Here is a 20,930-nt window from a genome sequence, read left to right as displayed (position 1 = left end):
AACCCTCCACAGTACTCTTTCATAATAGAATGATTTGAGTCGATTACATTCATATATATATATATATATATATATATATATATATATATATATATATATATATATATATATATATATATATATATATGTATGTATGTGTGTATATATATATATATATATATATATATGTGTGTGTGTGTGTGTATAATAGAATATATATAATAGAATTATTTGAGTCGATTACACACACACACACATACATATACTTATATACTTATATATATACATATATACATACACATACTTATATATATATATATATATATATAAGGTTATAAGACACACACACAACCACATATATATATATATATATATATATATATATATATATATATATATATATATATATATATATATATATGTTAGTTATCACTTGAAGTGAACCAGCAGAGGGCAGAATAACACTTCATATGGTCACTTCCGTCGGTTTGGTTATATTTTTTAATTGGTCAACAGATATACAGCTCTCACATTCATTCATTCAAAACGTATCAAGCTTATCATGAGAAATATTGATTAAGTTTTGTCTGGTCGTGTAGGAGCTCAGACTGCGGAAGGCTACATACAACATCTAAAGGTAAGATTTGTTTGCAAGGGTTTAGGTTTGAGTTCATTCAGTTAAATGGTTGATAATTGATTGATAAGGACAATTCAGTAGTCTGGACAAGTCGTGTTTCTTCTTAAAACTAGTAAATTGATGTTCAGTTTCTGTAATCTATAGCTCTTTGTCACTGCTAGCAAAAAAAGGGACTAGCAAATTAACAATTGAGCTAATTTTCACACACTGTAACTAAAATCTGACTGAACTTTTCTTGAGCCTATTCAAAGTTGATTTAGACAAACCCACAACACATCCTTTGAGGAAATTAACTATGGTTTTATGCGACAAAACAAACAAAACATTACTAGTTAAACCGTGGTAACCGCTTGCTGTTTAACAATGGGATTTGTAAACAAACAAAAACAACGGATACTTCATTATATTTTATATTTTCTTAGGGCATTTGCATTTGTGTGTACTTTATCTGCTTTCTTTGTTTTGCGCGGAACACTAATCATTTAATTCGCGAAATGATTCGCGAATCCAGATCTGAAACAAAAGATTCACGAACACGAGTCCGAGATTCTGATCAAACGATTCGCCTTCCGCGCTCCGAAGTCCCGAACTCAATCAAATGATTCGCGAATCGTTGCAGATCAGCACTTAGGAGCGTGACTCACTAACGATTCACTCCGCGAAATGATTCGCGAACCCCTCTCTGCGTTTCGAATCTGAATCAAAAGATTCACAAACCCGCCCCGAATCCCGATCAGAATCAAATGATTCGCGAACCACCATTTCAGATCAACAATCATAGGCGACACGTGTATTTAATTGTTTGATTTGATAACGCTTATTTAGTGCTTGCTGGATATTGGTAGAGACATGTCCCGAGCATCTTCACTAAATTCTACTCTCTTGTTAATTAAACCATCATAAAGTTCTTCTTAATCAGCACCTTTGTAGAAAAGCAGAAGAGTGCCAAAGAGCCCATCCTTCATCTGCTTCCTTCTGACAATCTGAGACATACATCATCTCTCTGCATCCTTTACAAATTATTTTTGTGCATGTTTATCTGATTGCATGTTTATATGCATATTCACATAGATCATCTCCATTCATTCATTAAACATAATTTCTGATTGTGCAGCAAAGATCCGTCTCCCAGGAGTTCATCTCGCATTTCCATTTCAATGCGCTGTTAACTTCAAGCTATTTATACACACTCACTCTCAACTAAAAAGTGAAAATGGAGGCCATCTATAGAACGATTGAATAGCCTAAAAAAACGAACAAACAAAACAATGAATAAAATATTTAGAATATAATTATATAACATTATTTTGTTAATGTAAATATCTGTTTAATGCAATAATATAAATATACTATAATGTGTATATATTATTATATAATGTTATGATTTTAAAAAAATTAATTATGTAATGTTCATACTGAAAATATAAAGAATAACCGTGTTAATATATTAAAATACTTCTAAATTGCATAAGGAAATGCTTTTGTTTTATAAATTTTGAAAAACGTGACAATATTTCTATTTCTACGTTGCAAAGTATGTGATTTTATACTTGGCATATACATATGGCAATATAATTGAACAAATATACTATATAGTCACATTTGGGAACTTGTATATGTAATATATTTAAACACTTATGAGGAAAATATATTGTGATATTCATCCATATTTCTCTGTGTGTGTGTGTACTATTTTTTAACAAGACATCTAATAAAATAAAAATTAAAAAATAACAAATAAAATAAAATATGAAAATTTTTTTCTTAGTTTTTCCCTACAATTATATAAACCAATGCTTTAAATAATGAAAGAAAAAAATAATTAATTGGATGTTTTTTCATTACTATAGATTTTTTTTTTACTGCTGTTAGTATTTCTGATACAATATTGTATATATGGAAATGTATCATCTAATAAATTGCATTATAATTTAAATATTTTTCCATATTTTTGTTTCATAGGGAAACTCCTGACTCTCATAAACAGAAGTATATTTAGCAGTTCTTAAATGTTTCCATCCAGTCTTGAACGTTCGACTGCATCCAGCTTTGATGTGTATTACCCAGCATGCTCCAGGCCTCATCCACTGTAAGCCACTTGATTCGCGTTCGTGTAAAATCAATTAGTGAACTAGATACTGTACATTAGGTTCGAAATCCGTGTGAGAAAATCTTCAAAAGCCACTTCCCAAGAAAACCCCCCCCCCGATGGATTACACGCAGCGTTTCAGACTAGTTTCGAGATAAAGAAGGCACATTCAGGAGCCTTTTTCGCTTTTCCTCTCTCACCGCAGACGTTTAAGATGTTCACTTGTTTGTGAGCAGTTTTCCCCACGCTGAAAGCGTGCCGAGCGAACCGACGTGGCCTCGGCCGACGGAAAAGAAAAGCGCTATCTGATGCATCAAACAGCAGCCCCATAAAAAGACAAAAGCGAGATATGAAGAAAAACCGCTGCGTGTCACAGACTCTGAAAGCTTTTCAAGCTCGGGTCAAAGTTATAAACCTTCGAGAGGATAACGACCGCCTGTTCGGTTTCCATTGCCTTACTCTTCCCGGAAAAATACCGCATTTGTTCAAAAAGCGCTGGACGGAGGACGATATCTCCAACGATACTCACACGACAAGCCTTGTAAATCATCTCATTACAGGCTTCCTCCATCTACCTCCAGCGACTTTCTCAAACTCTTCGCTCGGTGCTTGACGTCAGAGTTAAGACTCGGGCTTAAGGCCTAAAATCTTCCCCACATTTAAAGGTTAGATTCATTACTAGCGTCCCGCGGGGGACGCGAAAGCTTCAGATATGCAAAAAAGCCAACGCCGATGAGCAGAGGTCCCACGAGCGCATTAAGAGAGGGGAGAATAAGCAAAATAAACTTGCGTTAAATATTAAAGCAAACGGAGAGAGCTTCAGCGTGGAATTGCTAGCCTGTGTGCTCGAGTGCTAATTGCTATGTTCGATTTCCCACCGGCCGGCCGGCGCTCTCAGACTTTGATTAAGCGAGAGCTCGCCGAGCACAAAGGCCATTATCACACTTGACATTTGAGTTGTGTAAATGAAGCATTTTGAGAATTTCTCCCCCCAAAAAAACGCCAAAGTCTGTTCTCCGGGGCTGATGAGGGAGCACTTAACTCAGCAAGTCACTCCAAAACGCAATCAGGGGAAAAGACATCCCTCAGCTCTTCAGATAACGCCTCCTGTGATCAACCGCAAAGCCCAAATGGGCTTTCGGGGGTCACTCGGATTTAGCGATAATAGCCCCGGTGATGTTTTTCAGGCCGCGTCATTATATCAGTCAGAGCCTGAGAAAAAAGGCCCCGTTCTTTCAATGCTGCTCGAAGCTGAAAGCACACAGACCCGGAAGCCTCGGCGCGCTCGCTCGAAAATATCAATAGAGGCCTTAATGTCAAGGTGAAAGTTCAGGGAATGCGACTCGGGAGGTTATTGGGAGAGCTTTTAAAGCGGTTTATGGTCCATCAGATTGGTGAAGGGAAATGAGCTCCGGCAGCGGTAAAGGTGAGCTCATTACTGCGGGGCTCTCCGTCCAGTCTGCTGTATTTCACGTGGATGAAAAATTAAGAGCTGGGCTTTCTTCTCTCAACAAGAGAAAAGAAGGTACACATGTGAAGAATGTAAACATCTCGGTGTAAAGCAAGTCATAGGTGACGGGTGTTAGAGAGACGGCTAAAAGCAAATTTGGTTTGGAATATCATGCTACTTTTTGACACTTGAAACATTTATGTTTTTGGCTGCATAATAATATAACAGATTAGCATGGGATTTTTCACGAACACTTCTCAAGCAGGAAAGGCTGTTATATCAAAACAGTAATATAGCGAAATATATTTACATATATTTTAAAATATAATTTATTCCTGTGATTAGAACTGAATATTCAACATCATTACTCGACTCTTTAGTGCCACGTGATCCTTCACAAATCAAGAAACAGTATTATTATCAATGTTAAAAACATTTTTTATTCGTCGCAGAAAGACGAAAGATCAAAAGAACAGGATTTATTTGAATCGTAAAATGTTTACTGTTACATTTAATCAATCTAATGTGCCCTCGATTAATAAAAGTATTTTTAATAAGGTGTAAATGAACAGTATGTATACATTACAACATATGGAATAAAACATAAGCAATTGCTGCTTTTCATATTTTTAAAAAAAATTGACAATACTTCCACTTATATATAGTGAAATGTTTTTATAATTTTATGCTTAATACATTGCATTATACAGAGATGTAAATATAATAAAATATGGTACTGTGTGTATAAATATATTTGAACATATATATTTACAATTTAAATATGGGAACTTGTTTATGCAATATATTTCCACATTTACAAGGAAAATATATATTGTAATATACATCCATATTTGTGTGTGTGTAAAATCTTGTTACCGTGACTTAATATGATTTTGACAAAACATCCCGATTTTCCAAAATTTCTAAAATATTTAATATTTGTTTTCAGTAAACTTTTCTAATATACTACCACACGTTTTTTCCTAAATTAAATTTGCAACTATGATAAAACGTTCTGTATATATTTTCCGCATTATTCACATAAATGCATTAACTCATGAAATATAAATGAATTAACTGGGTGTTTAAAAATGTAAAAATGCAGTTTTTATATTTATAAAGAAACCAGAGCTGCATTCTGAACATGGCTGTTGTCTTTAAAGAACAAAGGTGTTGCTTTAACAGCTGCTTCTAATCAGCATCATATAAAAAAAAAATTCCAGTGCACAAATTTCTATTTAGTCTACTGTGCACATGTGGAAAAACAAGATGTTTTCCCTACGAGTGGATCACATCTGTCAACATCTGCAAAAGAAAAAAAATGTCCATGTGGAGAAGAGTTTTACTCGTCTCGCTGTCAGATTTCACAGATCTATCCAAAAATATCATTCTGCTTCACGACGATCTGTCTATATATCATCTGTCTTTAAACAGAATATACAAGAATTGATTTTGATCGATAGCGTGTTAGCGCGCAAGTCTGGCATGACATTTAGATGAAACACAAAACACACAGGGATTAATAACATCTCGTAGTCTTTAATTATTATTTTTTTAGAGCTGTCACATAGCAACAGAAAAAGTAATACACACAGCTCCCTGAAAGAGAAGCCTTACATGAAAATATCAATCTTAATCCACCAAAATAAATACTGAGTTTACAAAAGTTCTACAACTCGTTGGGAGATTTACAACACATTCATGCTTAGAACTTCTGCCTTCAGGGCCTTCACATGCGACGCTTCCTGACGGCAGTGACTACCCTGAAGGTCCATGAAGGTTCGCTGGAGAGTTATTTCTGACGCAGATCTCTTCCGAGCAATAACTCTGGGCTCATGTAGGAGTGTTTTTGGTTCTGTCGTGACTGTGGAGTTACCATCATTCCATCATTACCATCGGTTTCTTGTTTCCTAAACGTCATCCTTTTTTTAAAAAAAAATCTCCATCTTTAAACAACGTAGCGACATCCAAAGAACGCAGATAGGAAATTGTGCAAGTTGTGTCGGCCCGCAAAAAAAAACGGCTTACCGTTAAACGACGGCGAAGTACCTCGGAATTCGAAGGTGCTGCATAATTTGAGTCGTACAAATGAAAAGCGGAGATCGATAATTTGGACGTTTTGACTCGCCGGAGCTCCGCGGGCGGCGGGTTTGTCTTTGATTGTTCGACTTTTTTCGACCACTGCCAGCACGAACTTGCACAGTTTCACAATGCTCTGTACATCCGTAATAAGATGGCTGTGAAGGCACGACCATGTACATGATTGATTTGTAAAAAAACCCAAAAAAACAAGTAGCCTGGCATACAGCTTATTCCAATGACACGCTAGATTCATGGTCAGATACACCGGACTGGAAGAAGAAAGCCTTTAAAAGAACACACGGACCACTATCAAAACGTTTGCATAAAAATATATTCCTATGTACAATAAAATCAAACTAAGCTCTACCTTTAGAAATTAAATATCGGTTGATAAAAACATGAGAAGACGAGAAAAGAAAGCTAAAGTGGGCATTCCCTGGAGCTAGCTCTGTATCGGAACAAATAAAGCCGTAATAGACTTCCGTTGGTGGGTCAAATCTTATTTGTCTCTTCGGCAAATTATGTTTATCGAAGCTGATCATGAAAATCAGCTTTCATACTCCATATTAGTTTGGTCTGCTATAACATATTCGTGACCAGAATACTGAACGACTGGTGGATGCAATGGTCTTCATGTTATAAAAGTGCTACAAGTGCTTTATTTGCAGGAGAGGTTTTCGTTTTCGGGAAACCGACGCACGAGGACAGTGCTGAGCTGTACACATTTGTAGTATGGCGCCGTCGGCGCATCCCTTCAAAATAGCAAAGAAGAATCTTTCTGATGGCTGACACAGAAAACGCGGTTATTTAAAAATATTTACATCTCTTAGATCAATTCAGACAATCCCGAAGGTAACCGATTCGAGGCAGAGGCACGCTTCAGCAGACGGGCGAGTGCTGGAATGAGGGATGAGGATTGTTCTGGGTCAGTTCTGCTATATCCAGGCTCTCGGAGGAGCGCGTTTATTGGGTTCTTCGGCTCTGGAAGCGAGCTTCATCGTGGCACGTCATTGCTTTGAGAGGTTTTAGTTAGAAATGTCAAGGAACGAAAATTCATCTGCATGGTTTTTTTCCATTCAATTTGTTTGATCAAGCAGCTGTATTTCCTCTCCTCATAACCAGGAGTCATGCACGTGACATATTCTTAAAGGTATAGTTCACCCAGAAATGAAAATTCGGTCATTATTTACTCACCCTCGCGTTGTTCCGAGACCTGTATGCTCTTTTTTTGGTGGAAAATATTAGATTTTAGATGGGTCTTCTATCATTCTGTGGTGCTGTGATATTCATTTTCAAGCAGTATCAATAGTTTTTAAATTATATATATATATATATATATATATATATATATATATATATATATATATATATATATATATATATATATATATATAAAATGGTTTTGCAAGGAAGGGAACATTCTTGAAGTTACAATTCTGCAATATTCCAGTGCCTTCTGGAACATTTCAGAACATTTTGAAACTAGACAGAAAACGGTTTATGTTAAACTACTGTTGTTAGCTCAGTATTATATAACATATCAATTTTATGCACGAGTAATAACAGATTAGCTTGTATAAGTTGTACAACACACACACGCACGCACACGCACACACACACACGTTTCACGGTCTATTTCCGCTACAATATTTCCATTAGAGAACTTCTGGCTACAATTTGCAGGAAAAACTCTTTTGGCTATTGTCAATCGTGCCGGAATTTATAAAGTGCAGCTTACACAAATGTCATTTTCAAACCAAGTCACTAAAGCAAATTCACTCGACCACCTTGAAGCTAACGTGACATCTGCGTGGTCAACGTCATGTGAAGTTCTCAACTTCATGCATTTATATTTAAATGGCCGGCAAATCTGAATGCAAAATTCACTACTTTGAATATAAATGGCCTTTTCAACAGAGTTTGAAAGTACACGAGGGTGAATAAATAGTAAACTGTCATTGTTGGATGAACTATACGCCTTTAAGAACTTTTGCATGGACAACTTAAGGTACGACTTCTTTTCAGACTTTTTCAGTATTGCAGTAAACGATGGTCACCTTCAGTAAGGCTAAAACATTTTAAGACGGCGTTTAGGAGGACCGGCCCTGGTTGCTGTCAGCGGAGGTTTTGTTTGGAGAGACCTGACACATTCTCAGTCAGCAGGCATCGTGTAGTTTTAGAGCTTTAAGTAAAAAAACGCCGCGCTGTTTATGCCGGTGAATCACGTCAGAGGAGATCCTCGCGGCGGAAACCATCGTGCAAATGAAAGCGGTTAGTGACGCATGTGACCCGACTGAGAACGGTCACCTGTGGGTCTTCAGAGAGGTTTACAAGAAGCCGAATTACATCAACCAGTCTGCGAGCGCCGCACTTCATTCCCCAAAGAACTTCGGAAGTCTTATACTACATAAATGAGATTTCATTTCACAGTAAGAAAATGGAGTTTTTATGTTTTCTTCAAGCCAGATTTCATGGCTAGAAGAAAACAAAAGTTAATTTCCTGTCAAAATCCTTTTTATAAGAAGGATTCTAAAGGATGAGTCTAAAAAGCAGTGTTTTTATGAAATCATTTTGAAGAATCTCGGGGCATATTTTTTTATGGAAGCCTGTTTACGACAACGAATTAATTGCAATTCTGACTTTTTTTCTCAGAACTGTGAGATATAGATTCCCAGTTGCATGTGTTAAAGTCGAAACTGAGATATAAACTTGAGAAGTCAGAAATGCGAGACAGGAACTCACTATTATGACTTTTTTTCTCAGAATTGCGTGATATAAACTGCAAGCGGATAAATTGAGATTTTATATCTACCAGTTTTGACTTCTTTGACTAAATTAGCAATTCTAAAGTCTAATTCTGAGGGGAAAAATGTTCATACAGTTGCACATTTATATCTCACAATTTAACTTGCAAATGAATAGAGAGAGTTATGAGAGAAAAAGTCACAATTGGGAGTTTATATTTAGCAATTATAACTTTATTTCTCAGAATTGCGAGTATATTTCACATTATTATTTTTTTAAGAGTTGCGAGTTTATATTTTGGCATTCTAACTTTCTCAGAAGTGCAACTTTATTTTTTAGAATTGCGTTTATATCACAATTTTTATCTTATTGTAACTTTTTTTCCCTCAGAATCACAACTTTATATTTTTATAATCACAATGTTTTTTTTTTCAATTGCAGGATGCATCTTGTAAGTCCAGCTTTATTTCACAGCGTTTCTATCACGCAGCTCTGACTTTAGAATCTGGAAGTGCGTCACAAAACACTGAGAACATTTTCAGAATTGTGAGAAAAAAAATCTGAATCGTAAGATAAAAAGTTGTAATTAGCTTTTTTTTAATTCACTGTCGGATACAGGCTTGAATATTTTTGAAACAGGCCTGTTGTTTTTAACATTTTAAATTTAAATTCGTGTGACAATGCTACATTTATAATTGTTGATTTACGAAATTATCATTGGAACAGTTCAAAAATAGAAATTGGAGAAATCGCTCAGCAATGCTCCCAGCTCTAACTCTTAATACTGTGGTGTGAATTAACTTTTTTCTTTATAGAAGAAAAATAAATCTTTCTTTGAACAGAGTGTCATCTTCATGTTCAGGAAGTGTTCTCCTGACTCTAGAGCTAATAAAAGTCTCTCTGGATAAAGCTCGAACGACGTGTTTTTGGTTTGGAAACCGCATTCCCAGGAGAACCAAAAAGGAAACGAACACTTTGGGGAAAACCCTTACCGACATTCCTTTTGCGATGGAAATCCGTATCCTAAAATACAGACCAGATACCTTTGGCAACATTGTTCTTTCCCTCATTGTTCAGCAGCTCTTTGAGCAATCGGTTCAGTCCGGCTCCCGGTCCTCGACTCGTGAAAGGCGGTGAGAAATGGCACCTTCCAGTGATGTTCCTCATTAGAGGCTGGCCTGTGTCAGAAACATGACTCCTGGGACTCTGTGTCGTTCTGTATTGACAGTTTCTCCTGTTCTGTGTGGTTTCCGTTGTGAAGAACTGAATACCTGGAAGGACGAAAGAAACCAGGACACCGTCACAATCTCCTTTTCGCATCTCTTCGAGCTTTTACGCGAATGTGCGAGCGATGCGAATCATCGTACATTTGAAAAACGATCTTAAGTAGATTTAGCTCGTCTTTTTGTTGATTTTTATTCATAAAGCACTACGCGGCAGACCCAAAGCGCTGTACGCAAACGTAAATACGCAACAATACCATACGTGCAAAAAAATCCCCAAAAACTCGTGCACTCACTTTTTTTGTCCAGTCGAAAATAAATGACTAGTAATAGCATTTTTAAAATCTATTTAAAAACAGTAAAGCATGGCACTAGGGAATGTAAGAACTGGTAAAATGTATAACGTAAATGTAAGTGACTTCAGATAAAAGTGATGCATTAAAATGCATGAAAGGAGGGTAGCTGAGATAAAGCATTATGTCCAGGCCCAACTTCCTGCTTTAATAGGAAACAAAACTGCTTTTAATGTAAAACACGCTTTTACAGATATCAGACATCTACGCTCCCAGAAAAAAAGGTACAAAGCTGTCGCTGGGGAAGTATCCAAAACTCCAAAAGCAAAGAGGTACAGCTTATTTACCGCTAAATACAATATATTATTACCAGTACATTTTAACCCCTTAAGCTTAAATAGTAGTACCATTCTAAAGGATACCACCCTGATGACAGTTTTGTACTTTTTTTACTTAAGTTTGATTGTAATTTTGTTCATTTCTGTATAGCGCAATCACATATTCAGCATATATAGAAACCCGTTCGAAACCTCAACACCTTCAGTATCCTCAAAACCTTATGAAACTAGGCAGAAAAACAACCTGCACGTCTACGAGCGTCTAGACAGACCTACAGCAGACTACAGGACATCTCTTGCTCTGTTAAAGTACTGAAGAGGAACACATTGCATTGCGATTGCTTTTTTTTTTTTTTTTTTTCAGCCATGAACCTCCTTTTCTTCCAGGCCAAAAAAAAAAAATCATTACCATCTCCATTCATAAACAAGCAAACTCAAGGCAATTCCTGCAGAGCAATTGGGCGTGAAATTTACCTGAAAAAAAGGAAAACGTACAAAAGAAAAGCAATGATGTTCCGGGATTTGGAAAGGAAACATGCAACGGGCTTTCAATGAAGCAGAACCCAAAATTGCTGCCACATTGCCGCTTTATAAATGTCCTGTCGGCCCTGCACCGCCTGAGACATCTGTCAAATTAACATGATCTAGCGCAAACATACTATAGTCCCCAATACACTCCAGTAATAATGTCTTGATCATGCTGCTACATCCAGTCTAGACATTAGCTGGCCGGATTAGAGGCAGAGCTCATTAATTTACATGAACATGAGCTTTGGGTCACACACACACACACACACACGTACACACACACGCACGCGCATCCCTCAGCCTGACAACTTCTTTCTCAATTATGTGTGCCGGACATCAGGGAACTGCAGCGCTAGTCACTAAACAGAGCCTGAAGACTGATGGGATTTGAAGGGTTTGGTTTAACCCCTAGAAAGCATTTCAGGAAGTAGTGTTGCTTATTTGCTTTCACTGAGATTATACAGAAATAAACATTGAAACGGAGGCCTACGGTTGCCTATACTTTTCTAAATGACTTTCCCGACAGCTGAAACGATGTTCATTTTTTACGCAAGACCTTTGACACGATCTCATGTATCGGTCATTTATCTATTAAAATTAATGTTACTGATAGTATAAACAAATTAACTTTACATATACATTTTTAAATGGTTTTATCCTCACCAAATTTGCATTAATTTAATTAAAAATGCTGTAAAAAGCAATAATAGTGTAAATGTTATGCGTGTCATTTAAGATACGTTTTTCAGTATTTTTTAAAAATGATAACATTCAAATTCAAATAATGTTTTTATATTACTTTTGATCCGATAAAAGCATTCTTCGTGAAAAAAACCTTTTTTTTCCGACAAACGGAATATTTCAACCTAATTTTTGGTACTAGCATTTTAATATTTCTTTGAAATATAATTTCTTAACTGTTAAAGTCCTTGCAACAAACCACCTGTTTTCCTCAACCGCTGCTTTGATGGTCCTGCTCCAATTTATTAAGCAATGAATCTCCTAATTAATGTATGCGTGCCGTTTGCATTATTTATACGACGTTTTAATTAACACAACATTGGATGTTAGCCAGGAGACACGAAGTTCTCCTAGTTCCCGAGCCACGGGGTTTGCACCTAGACTACATCCAGCAGTAAACATCTGGAGCAGGATTTCCAATAAGTGCAATGACAATGCGATCAGTAAACGCAGGTCCGGGCATCGCTGCTTCTCCACACTCACTGACGGATGAAATTGCTTGAATGCCTACAAATTCAGATCGGAGCCTTACCATTAGCTCTGGAGCGACCACAGCAACCAGAGCAGAGAAACAAAATATGCTCAAGTTCATCCCAAACACAGACTTTTTGACAGTGATATGTTCACGATCCAGTGTTTCCATGCTTCTGATGCTGCTGATGACAGAAAACCCTCTATTTCCTGAACAAACGGATGGCATTTCCACGTGCATTGATTTTCAGCGTGGAACTGAATCTGTCAGAAATGTCATGCACGGAAATATGCAGGGCTGATTAATTTTTTTGCTGCATCCTAGAATAGAAGTTCACAGAAGCAACAAACAGAATAACAGCCTAATGATAAATAGCCTAATGAAGAAAGTGACGGCTCTGCTTTAGAAACTCTACTAGCTGCTTATCAGCATGCATATTACTAGAATATTAACATTTATTAGTAGTAATTAAGCACATATTAATCGCTTATTCTGCATCTCTAATCTTACCAAATACCCAAACTTAACTACCTCACTATTAATAAGCAGCAAATTAATTTATTTGGGGGAAAAGTGCTATACTGGTTCTATATTAGTAGAATATGATTTATTGACATTATATGACATTAATGCTTACCATTTATACACTACCATTTAAAAAAGAAATTAATACTTTCATTCAGCAAGAACATATTAAATTAAGAGAGACAATAAATACATATATACTGTTACTAAAGTTCAGTTTTCAAATAAAGAATGCAGTATTTTTGAAAGACTTTGGAGCTATAGTGTATTTAAAAGGGAAAACACAAGCAGAATCAGTTCAAGCAATTACTGGCATTTTTTATCTTAATAGCACTTAATTACACTTCTTAATTCATTAAAATTAATTAAAACCGTTAATACATTTTTATTATATTTCGTTTTATGTAAAGCACTTTGGATTATCATGAAATGTACTATATAAATAAACTTTGCTTGTCTCGCCTTGCCTTGGTTACTGATCGAAATGAAAATAAATGCCAGTGCCTGCTAGAAATAGATTTTGCTTAGCAAGAGGACAACTAGAGGGAATATTGGTCCCAACTGCCCACTCCAGAGAGAGACAGAGAGAGAGAGAGAGAGAGAGAGAGAGAGAGAGAGAGAGAGAGAGAGAGAGAGAGAGAGACAGAGAGAGAGAGAGAGAGAGAGAGAGAGAGAGAGAGAGAGAGAGACAGAGAGAGAGAGAGAGAGAGAGAGAGAGAGAGAGAGAGAGAGAGAGAGAGAGAGAGAGAGAGAGAGAGAGAGACAGAGAGAGAGAGAGAGAGAGAGAGAGAGAGAGAGAGAGAGAGAGAGAGAGAGAGAGAGAGAGAGAGAGAGAGAGAGAGAGAGAGAGAGAGAGAGAGAGAGAGAGAGAGAGAGAGAGAGAGAGAGAGAGAGAGAGAGAGAGAGAGAGAGAGAGAGAGAGAGAGAGAGAGAGAGAGAGAGAGAGAGAGAGAGAGAGAGAGAGAGAGAGAGAGAGAGAGAGAGAGAGAGAGAGAGAGAGAGAGAGAGAGAGAGAGAGAGAGAGAGAGAGAGAGAGAGAGAGAGAGAGAGAGAGAGAGAGAGAGAGAGAGAGAGAGACAGAGAGAGAGAGAGAGAGAGAGAGAGACAGAGAGAGAGAGAGAGAGAGAGAGAGAGAGAGAGAGAGAGAGAGAGAGAGAGAGAGAGAGAGAGAGAGAGAGAGAGAGAGAGAGAGAGAGAGAGAGAGAGAGAGAGAGAGAGAGAGAGAGAGAGAGAGAGAGAGAGAGAGAGAGAGAGAGAGAGAGAGAGAGAGAGAGAGAGAGAGAGAGAGAGAGAGAGAGAGAGAGAGACAGAGAGAGAGAGAGAGAGAGAGAGAGAGAGAGAGAGAGAGAGAGAGAGAGAGAGAGAGAGAGAGAGAGAGAGAGAGAGAGAGAGAGAGAGAGAGAGAGAGAGAGAGAGAGAGAGAGAGAGAGAGAGAGAGAGAGAGAGAGAGAGAGAGAGAGAGAGAGAGAGAGAGAGAGAGAGAGAGAGAGAGAGAGAGAGAGAGAGAGAGAGAGAGAGAGAGAGAGAGAGAGAGAGAGAGAGAGAGAGAGAGAGAGAGAGAGAGAGAGAGAGAGAGAGAGAGAGAGAGAGAGAGAGAGAGAGAGAGAGAGAGAGAGAGAGAGAGAGAGAGAGAGAGAGAGAGAGAGAGAGAGAGAGAGAGAGAGAGAGAGAGAGAGAGAGAGAGAGAGAGAGAGAGAGAGAGAGAGAGAGAGAGAGAGAGAGAGAGAGAGAGAGAGAGAGAGAGAGAGAGAGAGAGAGAGAGAGAGAGAGAGAGAGAGAGAGAGAGAGAGAGAGAGAGAGAGAGAGAGAGAGAGAGAGAGAGAGAGAGACAGAGAGAGAGAGAGAGAGAGAGAGAGAGAGAGAGAGAGAGAGAGAGAGAGAGAGAGAGAGAGAGAGAGAGAGAGAGAGAGAGAGAGAGAGAGAGAGAGAGAGAGAGAGAGAGAGAGAGAGAGAGAGAGAGAGAGAGAGAGAGAGAGAGAGAGAGAGAGAGAGAGAGAGAGAGAGAGAGAGAGAGAGAGAGAGAGAGAGAGAGAGAGAGAGAGAGAGAGAGAGAGAGAGAGAGAGAGAGAGAGAGAGAGAGAGAGAGAGAGAGAGAGAGAGAGAGAGAGAGAGAGAGAGAGAGAGAGAGAGAGAGAGAGAGAGAGAGAGAGAGAGAGAGAGAGAGAGAGAGAGAGAGAGAGAGAGAGAGAGAGAGAGAGAGAGAGAGAGAGAGAGAGAGAGAGAGAGAGAGAGAGAGAGAGAGAGAGAGAGAGAGAGAGAGAGAGACAGAGAGAGAGAGAGAGATCTTTGTTCAATCTCACTTCCTGTCATCATTAAAGTCACACTCAGACCAGTCCATGGTCATCTGGAGTGAAGAAAAGCAAAAGTTCAAAGCATAAAATATTGTAGCGGTGCAGAAATCTGATCCATTATAAGAATTTAATTAAAGTGTCAACAGAACCAACAAAAAGGCTGCAGCTAATTGCTCAAATACTGGGTTGCCTGTTACAATCAAAACTAAATGGCATCTTGTCATTTTATTAATTTCATTTTATTTTATTGTTATAAATATTCCAATCATTAATGAATGCAATGGACTCAATTATCATGACCTTTTCAATCCTTTCAGTGAGGTTTAATGATGGCCTGCCAGAATGAGGACGGACAAGTCTCTTTACAGAATCATTCAGTTTATGAGGATAACTCGATGTCTCTGTCTGCTGTGTCTGGCGCCACACTGAAGGGAGGGTCTTGATTGGTTTGATTAGTCAAATCATTAGTTCAATTTTCAAATGCTTGTTATTAAAACCAGAAAATGTATGATCATGCCAAATGTATCTATTGCACACACAAACACGCACATGTATATATAAAGTTGATTTGAAAAACTGGATAACTGGTTTTTAGTATGTTCAAAAAGCATGTTTTATTTTTATTTTATTATTATAATTAAGATTAATTGGAATGCAAAAATATATTTTTAATTTGTAATGTTTTAATTTTTTTTTCCAGTTTTTGCAAATAAATTATTATATATATATATATATATATATATATATATATATATATATATATATATATACACACACACACACACACACACACACATATATACATATATATATATATATACATATATATATATATATATATATATATAAATATATATGTATATATATATATATATAAATAAATACATATATATTTATATATATATAAATAAATACATATATATTTATATTTGATACATCAAAATGTTAAAAAATAAATAAGTTACATTTTCTAATGCTTTTTACTAAAACCGGCATTTTCTACATTTTTAAATTTGTGCAGACAAATGGCACAAAAACCAAGAGACATGAAAGTTTCTTCTTAATCTTAATTACAATTTTTTTGAATCAATAGAGCACCGACTAAAATGAATGCTTCCAATATCTCCACAATACATGATTCTAAGCAGAGGGCTGAAAGACGTCTCACGCAGGTGCTGATAACAGAGGACTCGTTTAATTGAAGCCCTAAAGCCTGTTTATCAAGCTCTCTTATCTGATAAAATGACCTTTCCGTGATGCAGTTTGTGACATGCGCACACCGTTCCGGCGGGAGAGAGGAGGCAAACCAGGAAAATCTCCCCTCGATTAACCAGTGAAGGCCGGGCAAGATAACTTTTTCTCTGGTGTCTGATAGCATCTGCAATCCCAGGCCACTTCACAGGAAGAGCTGCTAGGCAATCTATTACCAACGTATCTATTCAGACATATTCCAGTTCACGTCAGGTCAGGCAGGGCTCTACAAAATGAGTCAATCTTAGAGAATCTTAGCAGAGCTCAGAAAGAGCAGAAAGAGCACGGGAAGCAACGCTCACCCGCTTGACGTCAACTGAACATGAAAACACCTTAACATGCCTTTAGCATTCGGACAGAAAGGAAAGCTTTCTTTGAAAAGCATAAAAATATTACTAAATGCTACTAAATTATTATATAAAAGGTCTTCATTTCAAAGAAATACTTATGAAATAAGTATTAAATATAAAAACTTATTATTTTATTATTCTATTATTTTTAATTGTTGTCACTGTATTTTAAGACACGTTGACATAAAGAAATTATTATATATTTTAAGTATTACTTTATAAATAAGTTTCATCCCTTGATGTAAATATGTATTATATATGTTCAATATATATTCAAATAAACTTGAATTGAATTGAATATGTATTTGTATAAACTATATATCTTAAAATATATTAGAATCTACGATTTATTTATGTATTAGTGCTGTCAAATAATTAACTGTGATTAATAGCATCCAAAATAAAAATATTTGGTTACATATATTCAGCATATATTTCGACAATATTTAATTACATATATACACACACACATATACACATATATATATATATATATATATATATATATATATATATATATATATATATATATATATATATATATATATATATATATATATATATATATATATATATATACACACACACACACATTTAATTGAAGTATATATAAGACATCTTTTTTATAAAATATATACATGCATGTGTGTATAATCATATTTACATAATAAATATAAACAGTACACACATATTCTAATAATTATTAATACTAAGCAGTATTTGTTAATTTATTCAAAAGAATGAAATACTGTTACATTTGAAGTATTTTGAATAATAAATAATAATAAATGCTACGTGACTCTAGACCTCCTCTGTCAGCCGGATCATGCTTCCGTGTGTGTGTTTGTCTTCCCGGAACCTCAAACAAACACACACACACACACACACACACACACACACACACACACACGCACGCACGCACGCACGCACGCACGCACGCACGCACGCACACACTGAGTGGCACCAGAACAGGACCATGACCTGATTGTTTTCTGAGAGAAATCAGACACAGATATGCTGACGGCTGAAAGACAAACATCAACATACACTAAACACACTAGCCTGTGTGCACACTGTGTGTAGAACATTACACCATATACACTCAAACACCGGCACTTGAGCCCCACAAGAAACTCATACTTTATTCTAGTTCAGTGTTATTTATCATTTTATGGCACTAAATTACATTCATCAAATAGTTATGTATTACCTGTTAAGCGCTGAAACGGTCATAAATCAATACTTAATGAAAATCAGAGAAATATATCTGAACAGGTTAGTTGGGTTCTGAATTTGATGTTGGGAGGGAAAAAAAATAAAAATATATATATATATATATATATATATATATATATATATATATATATATATATATATATATATTTTTTTCAATTAAACAAATGTACTATAGCTTATTTTTTATCATTTGTATTTTTTAGGTGATTTTATACCATATTAAATTTATGGAATAGTTATGATCCATTTATGACCCCGCCATAAACCTGACAATAAAATTCCCGACTTAAACGCCAAAATCTTCAATTCTTTGAAATTTCTTTTAAAATGCACAGTTAATAAAAAGGGCATTTAAAAAAGTTTACTATTATTAGGAAAAAATGCACAACATTTAGAATTTAAAATAACAAAAAAACAAAAAACAACACCCGAGAGCACCGAAATATTAAACGGTATAACCGGAAACCTCAAAAACTAGGTTTAATGTGCATAAAAACACTAGAAGTCTATGAAGACCAGAAAATGTCGATGTCCGATTCATTTTAACATGATATAAACCAGAGCAAAATCTGCTAATCAAACTTCTGTCTGAAGTTACTCAGAAGTCACGTATGGGACTGATCTTCTCTCCGTACACACACGGGATCATTCAGGTGATGATGGAAACAGCCGGACTGGTGTGTATTCAGCGAGGAAAGCCGTCTATAGCGTCTCATCTTAGCGTTCAGAATTCAGAAGCATCCATGTTTGTTCTGCGTGTGTCAGTTCACCAATAAATCACTCGGTTCTTCATCCCGTATCGTATCCGGTGGTCATGTGTTGGGCGACGGGTTGAATTATTTGATCACTCTAGAGATATTTCTTTCCAGTGCATTTCATGTCATGCCAGAAACGTTGGAGTTTTCTCTCTCTTTAGAAATAGCAGCAGCAACCTAATCTCCCCTTTAGAATTTCGTAAACATATTCTCTCATATTTCTCATCAATTCCTTTAAAATATTTAGTTATGCTATCTACACTAACTGAAAAAGTGACTCTGCTTTTATTAAAGTTAAAGCTCGTGATCAACGTATTCATCTTTCTTCTTTTCAATGGGATTTCTCCAAAATGTCACATTTAAAAGTTCGTCTGTTTTTCGAACGTTTCTTTTTCCTCGGCTTTTCCGTTTTTGGAAACAATGTGGCGTTCAAAGGCCCGTTCACAGCAAACGCCATAACTATAAAGATAAAGGTGTTGTTTTATTGTTATAGATATCTTTAAAAGTTATCGCTCTCTGTGTGAACGGGGCCTTTACTTTTGAATGTTTTCCGAAACGATATTTAAAAATTTGTCAGATTGTGTGAAATGTTGTCGTAAAAGTAATGCGGTAACACTTTATTTAATACGGTTACACCTATTAGTAGCTTACTAGCGTGCATATTTCTAAAATTAGCCATTAGCAATTAGCCAATTAGCCATTAATTAAGCGCGTGCTAATGCCTAACCCTACCTGAACTTAACAACCACCGCACTTAACTATTAATAACAAGCAGCAAATTCTACATTTATTGAGATAAAAGTGGTAGTGAATAGTTAACAAGAGTTACGTTTATTCTAAAGTGTATCCAGTAATGCTTTAGCTAATGTTTGGAGAACGTTACAGTCCAGATAACTTTCGCTGAACGCTCTATTTATGTTCCCGTTCATTACTCGAATACACGTTTCTGATGATACGTAACGCATGACTTCAACTTCAGTTGTATTCCTGGAATCACGATATCACGAGCATTTCTATTCCCGTTTAATCTTTCGTAAAAACAAAGTATCTTCAGATAAAAAAAATGATATATATATATATTCATGACCAGCTCGGTTCCTAAGAAGTGTTTGTGTTTGAACCGTCAGTCAAGGACCGTTTCTAGTCTGAGCTATACGGCGTTTCGTTCATCCTCTCACACAAAGGCCAGCGATGCAGACGACTAAACAGCTCGCCGTTCTCATTTATCTCAAAGAAATATTACATGAAAGCAGTAAAAATAGTCCCTGTGCAGTGCTCTGAGATTCAAAAGGCCTTTGAGCTTCATGATTGAATTAATTAATAAGTCCTCCCTTTGTTTTCAGAAGAACTGACTATATCGCATCTATTGTATGTTCAGTAACATTATTTTTAGAAATGCATGCCTTCACAGAGTTCCCTTTATTAAATACAGCGACAAAATAAAGATATTTACCTCGCATTTTGCACTGAGTTGCAAAGAGGCATTTCTGGCTAGGACTACAGATGAGTCCGTTAACACGTCCAGCTCTGAAAGAAAGAAACTGAACTTATCATCTAAAAGAAGGGAAATTAGCTGAATTATGCTGCTAATGTTTTATGAATTATAAATGTGCGCTGTGGTGGAATACAATTACAATGTAATTTACCGGTTTTATATTTAAATATATATTAAAATGTAATTTTAAAAGCTTATTTTTAGGCGTTGCACGATCAGAAATCATTTGCTCATTTGCTGTGCAGTTATTAGTGGTGCTCATTAATTAATACGGGATTAAGTTCGAAAGAACAGCATTTTATTTATTATTATTTTATAATAATGATATTATATTTTATTTTATTTTTTTGTCAAATAAAAATATCTAATGTTACTTTTTTTAATCCGTGTCATGCTGAATAAATACATAAATAAATAAATGTATAATTTCCCTATTTAACCTAAACTTTT

The 20,930-nt window shown here is 36.2% G+C and overlaps 1 protein-coding gene across 5 annotated transcripts in view; it reads right to left on the bottom strand.

The window, feature by feature from the left end:
- Window positions 1-7,613: 7,613 nt before the first annotated feature.
- The window catches only part of htr4 (5-hydroxytryptamine receptor 4), an 85,510-nt gene continuing 72,193 nt past the window's right edge, over window positions 7,614-20,930 (bottom strand). For 3 of the 5 annotated variants that reach the window (XM_043257665.1, XM_043257660.1, XM_043257664.1), the window contains one exon: window positions 7,617-10,253. In XM_043257665.1, the coding sequence (XP_043113600.1) occupies window positions 10,166-10,253 (88 nt within the window). In that variant the 3' untranslated portion in view covers window positions 7,617-10,165. Of the gene's footprint in view, window positions 10,254-20,930 lie in introns of all 5 variants that reach the window. The other 2 variants (XM_043257662.1, XM_043257661.1) reach the window with 2 other exon arrangements.

Source organism: Puntigrus tetrazona, chromosome 14, assembly GCF_018831695.1.
Source record: "Puntigrus tetrazona isolate hp1 chromosome 14, ASM1883169v1, whole genome shotgun sequence".
NCBI lineage: Eukaryota > Metazoa > Chordata > Actinopteri > Cypriniformes > Cyprinidae > Puntigrus > Puntigrus tetrazona.
This window is presented reverse-complemented; position numbering and strand designations above follow the sequence as displayed.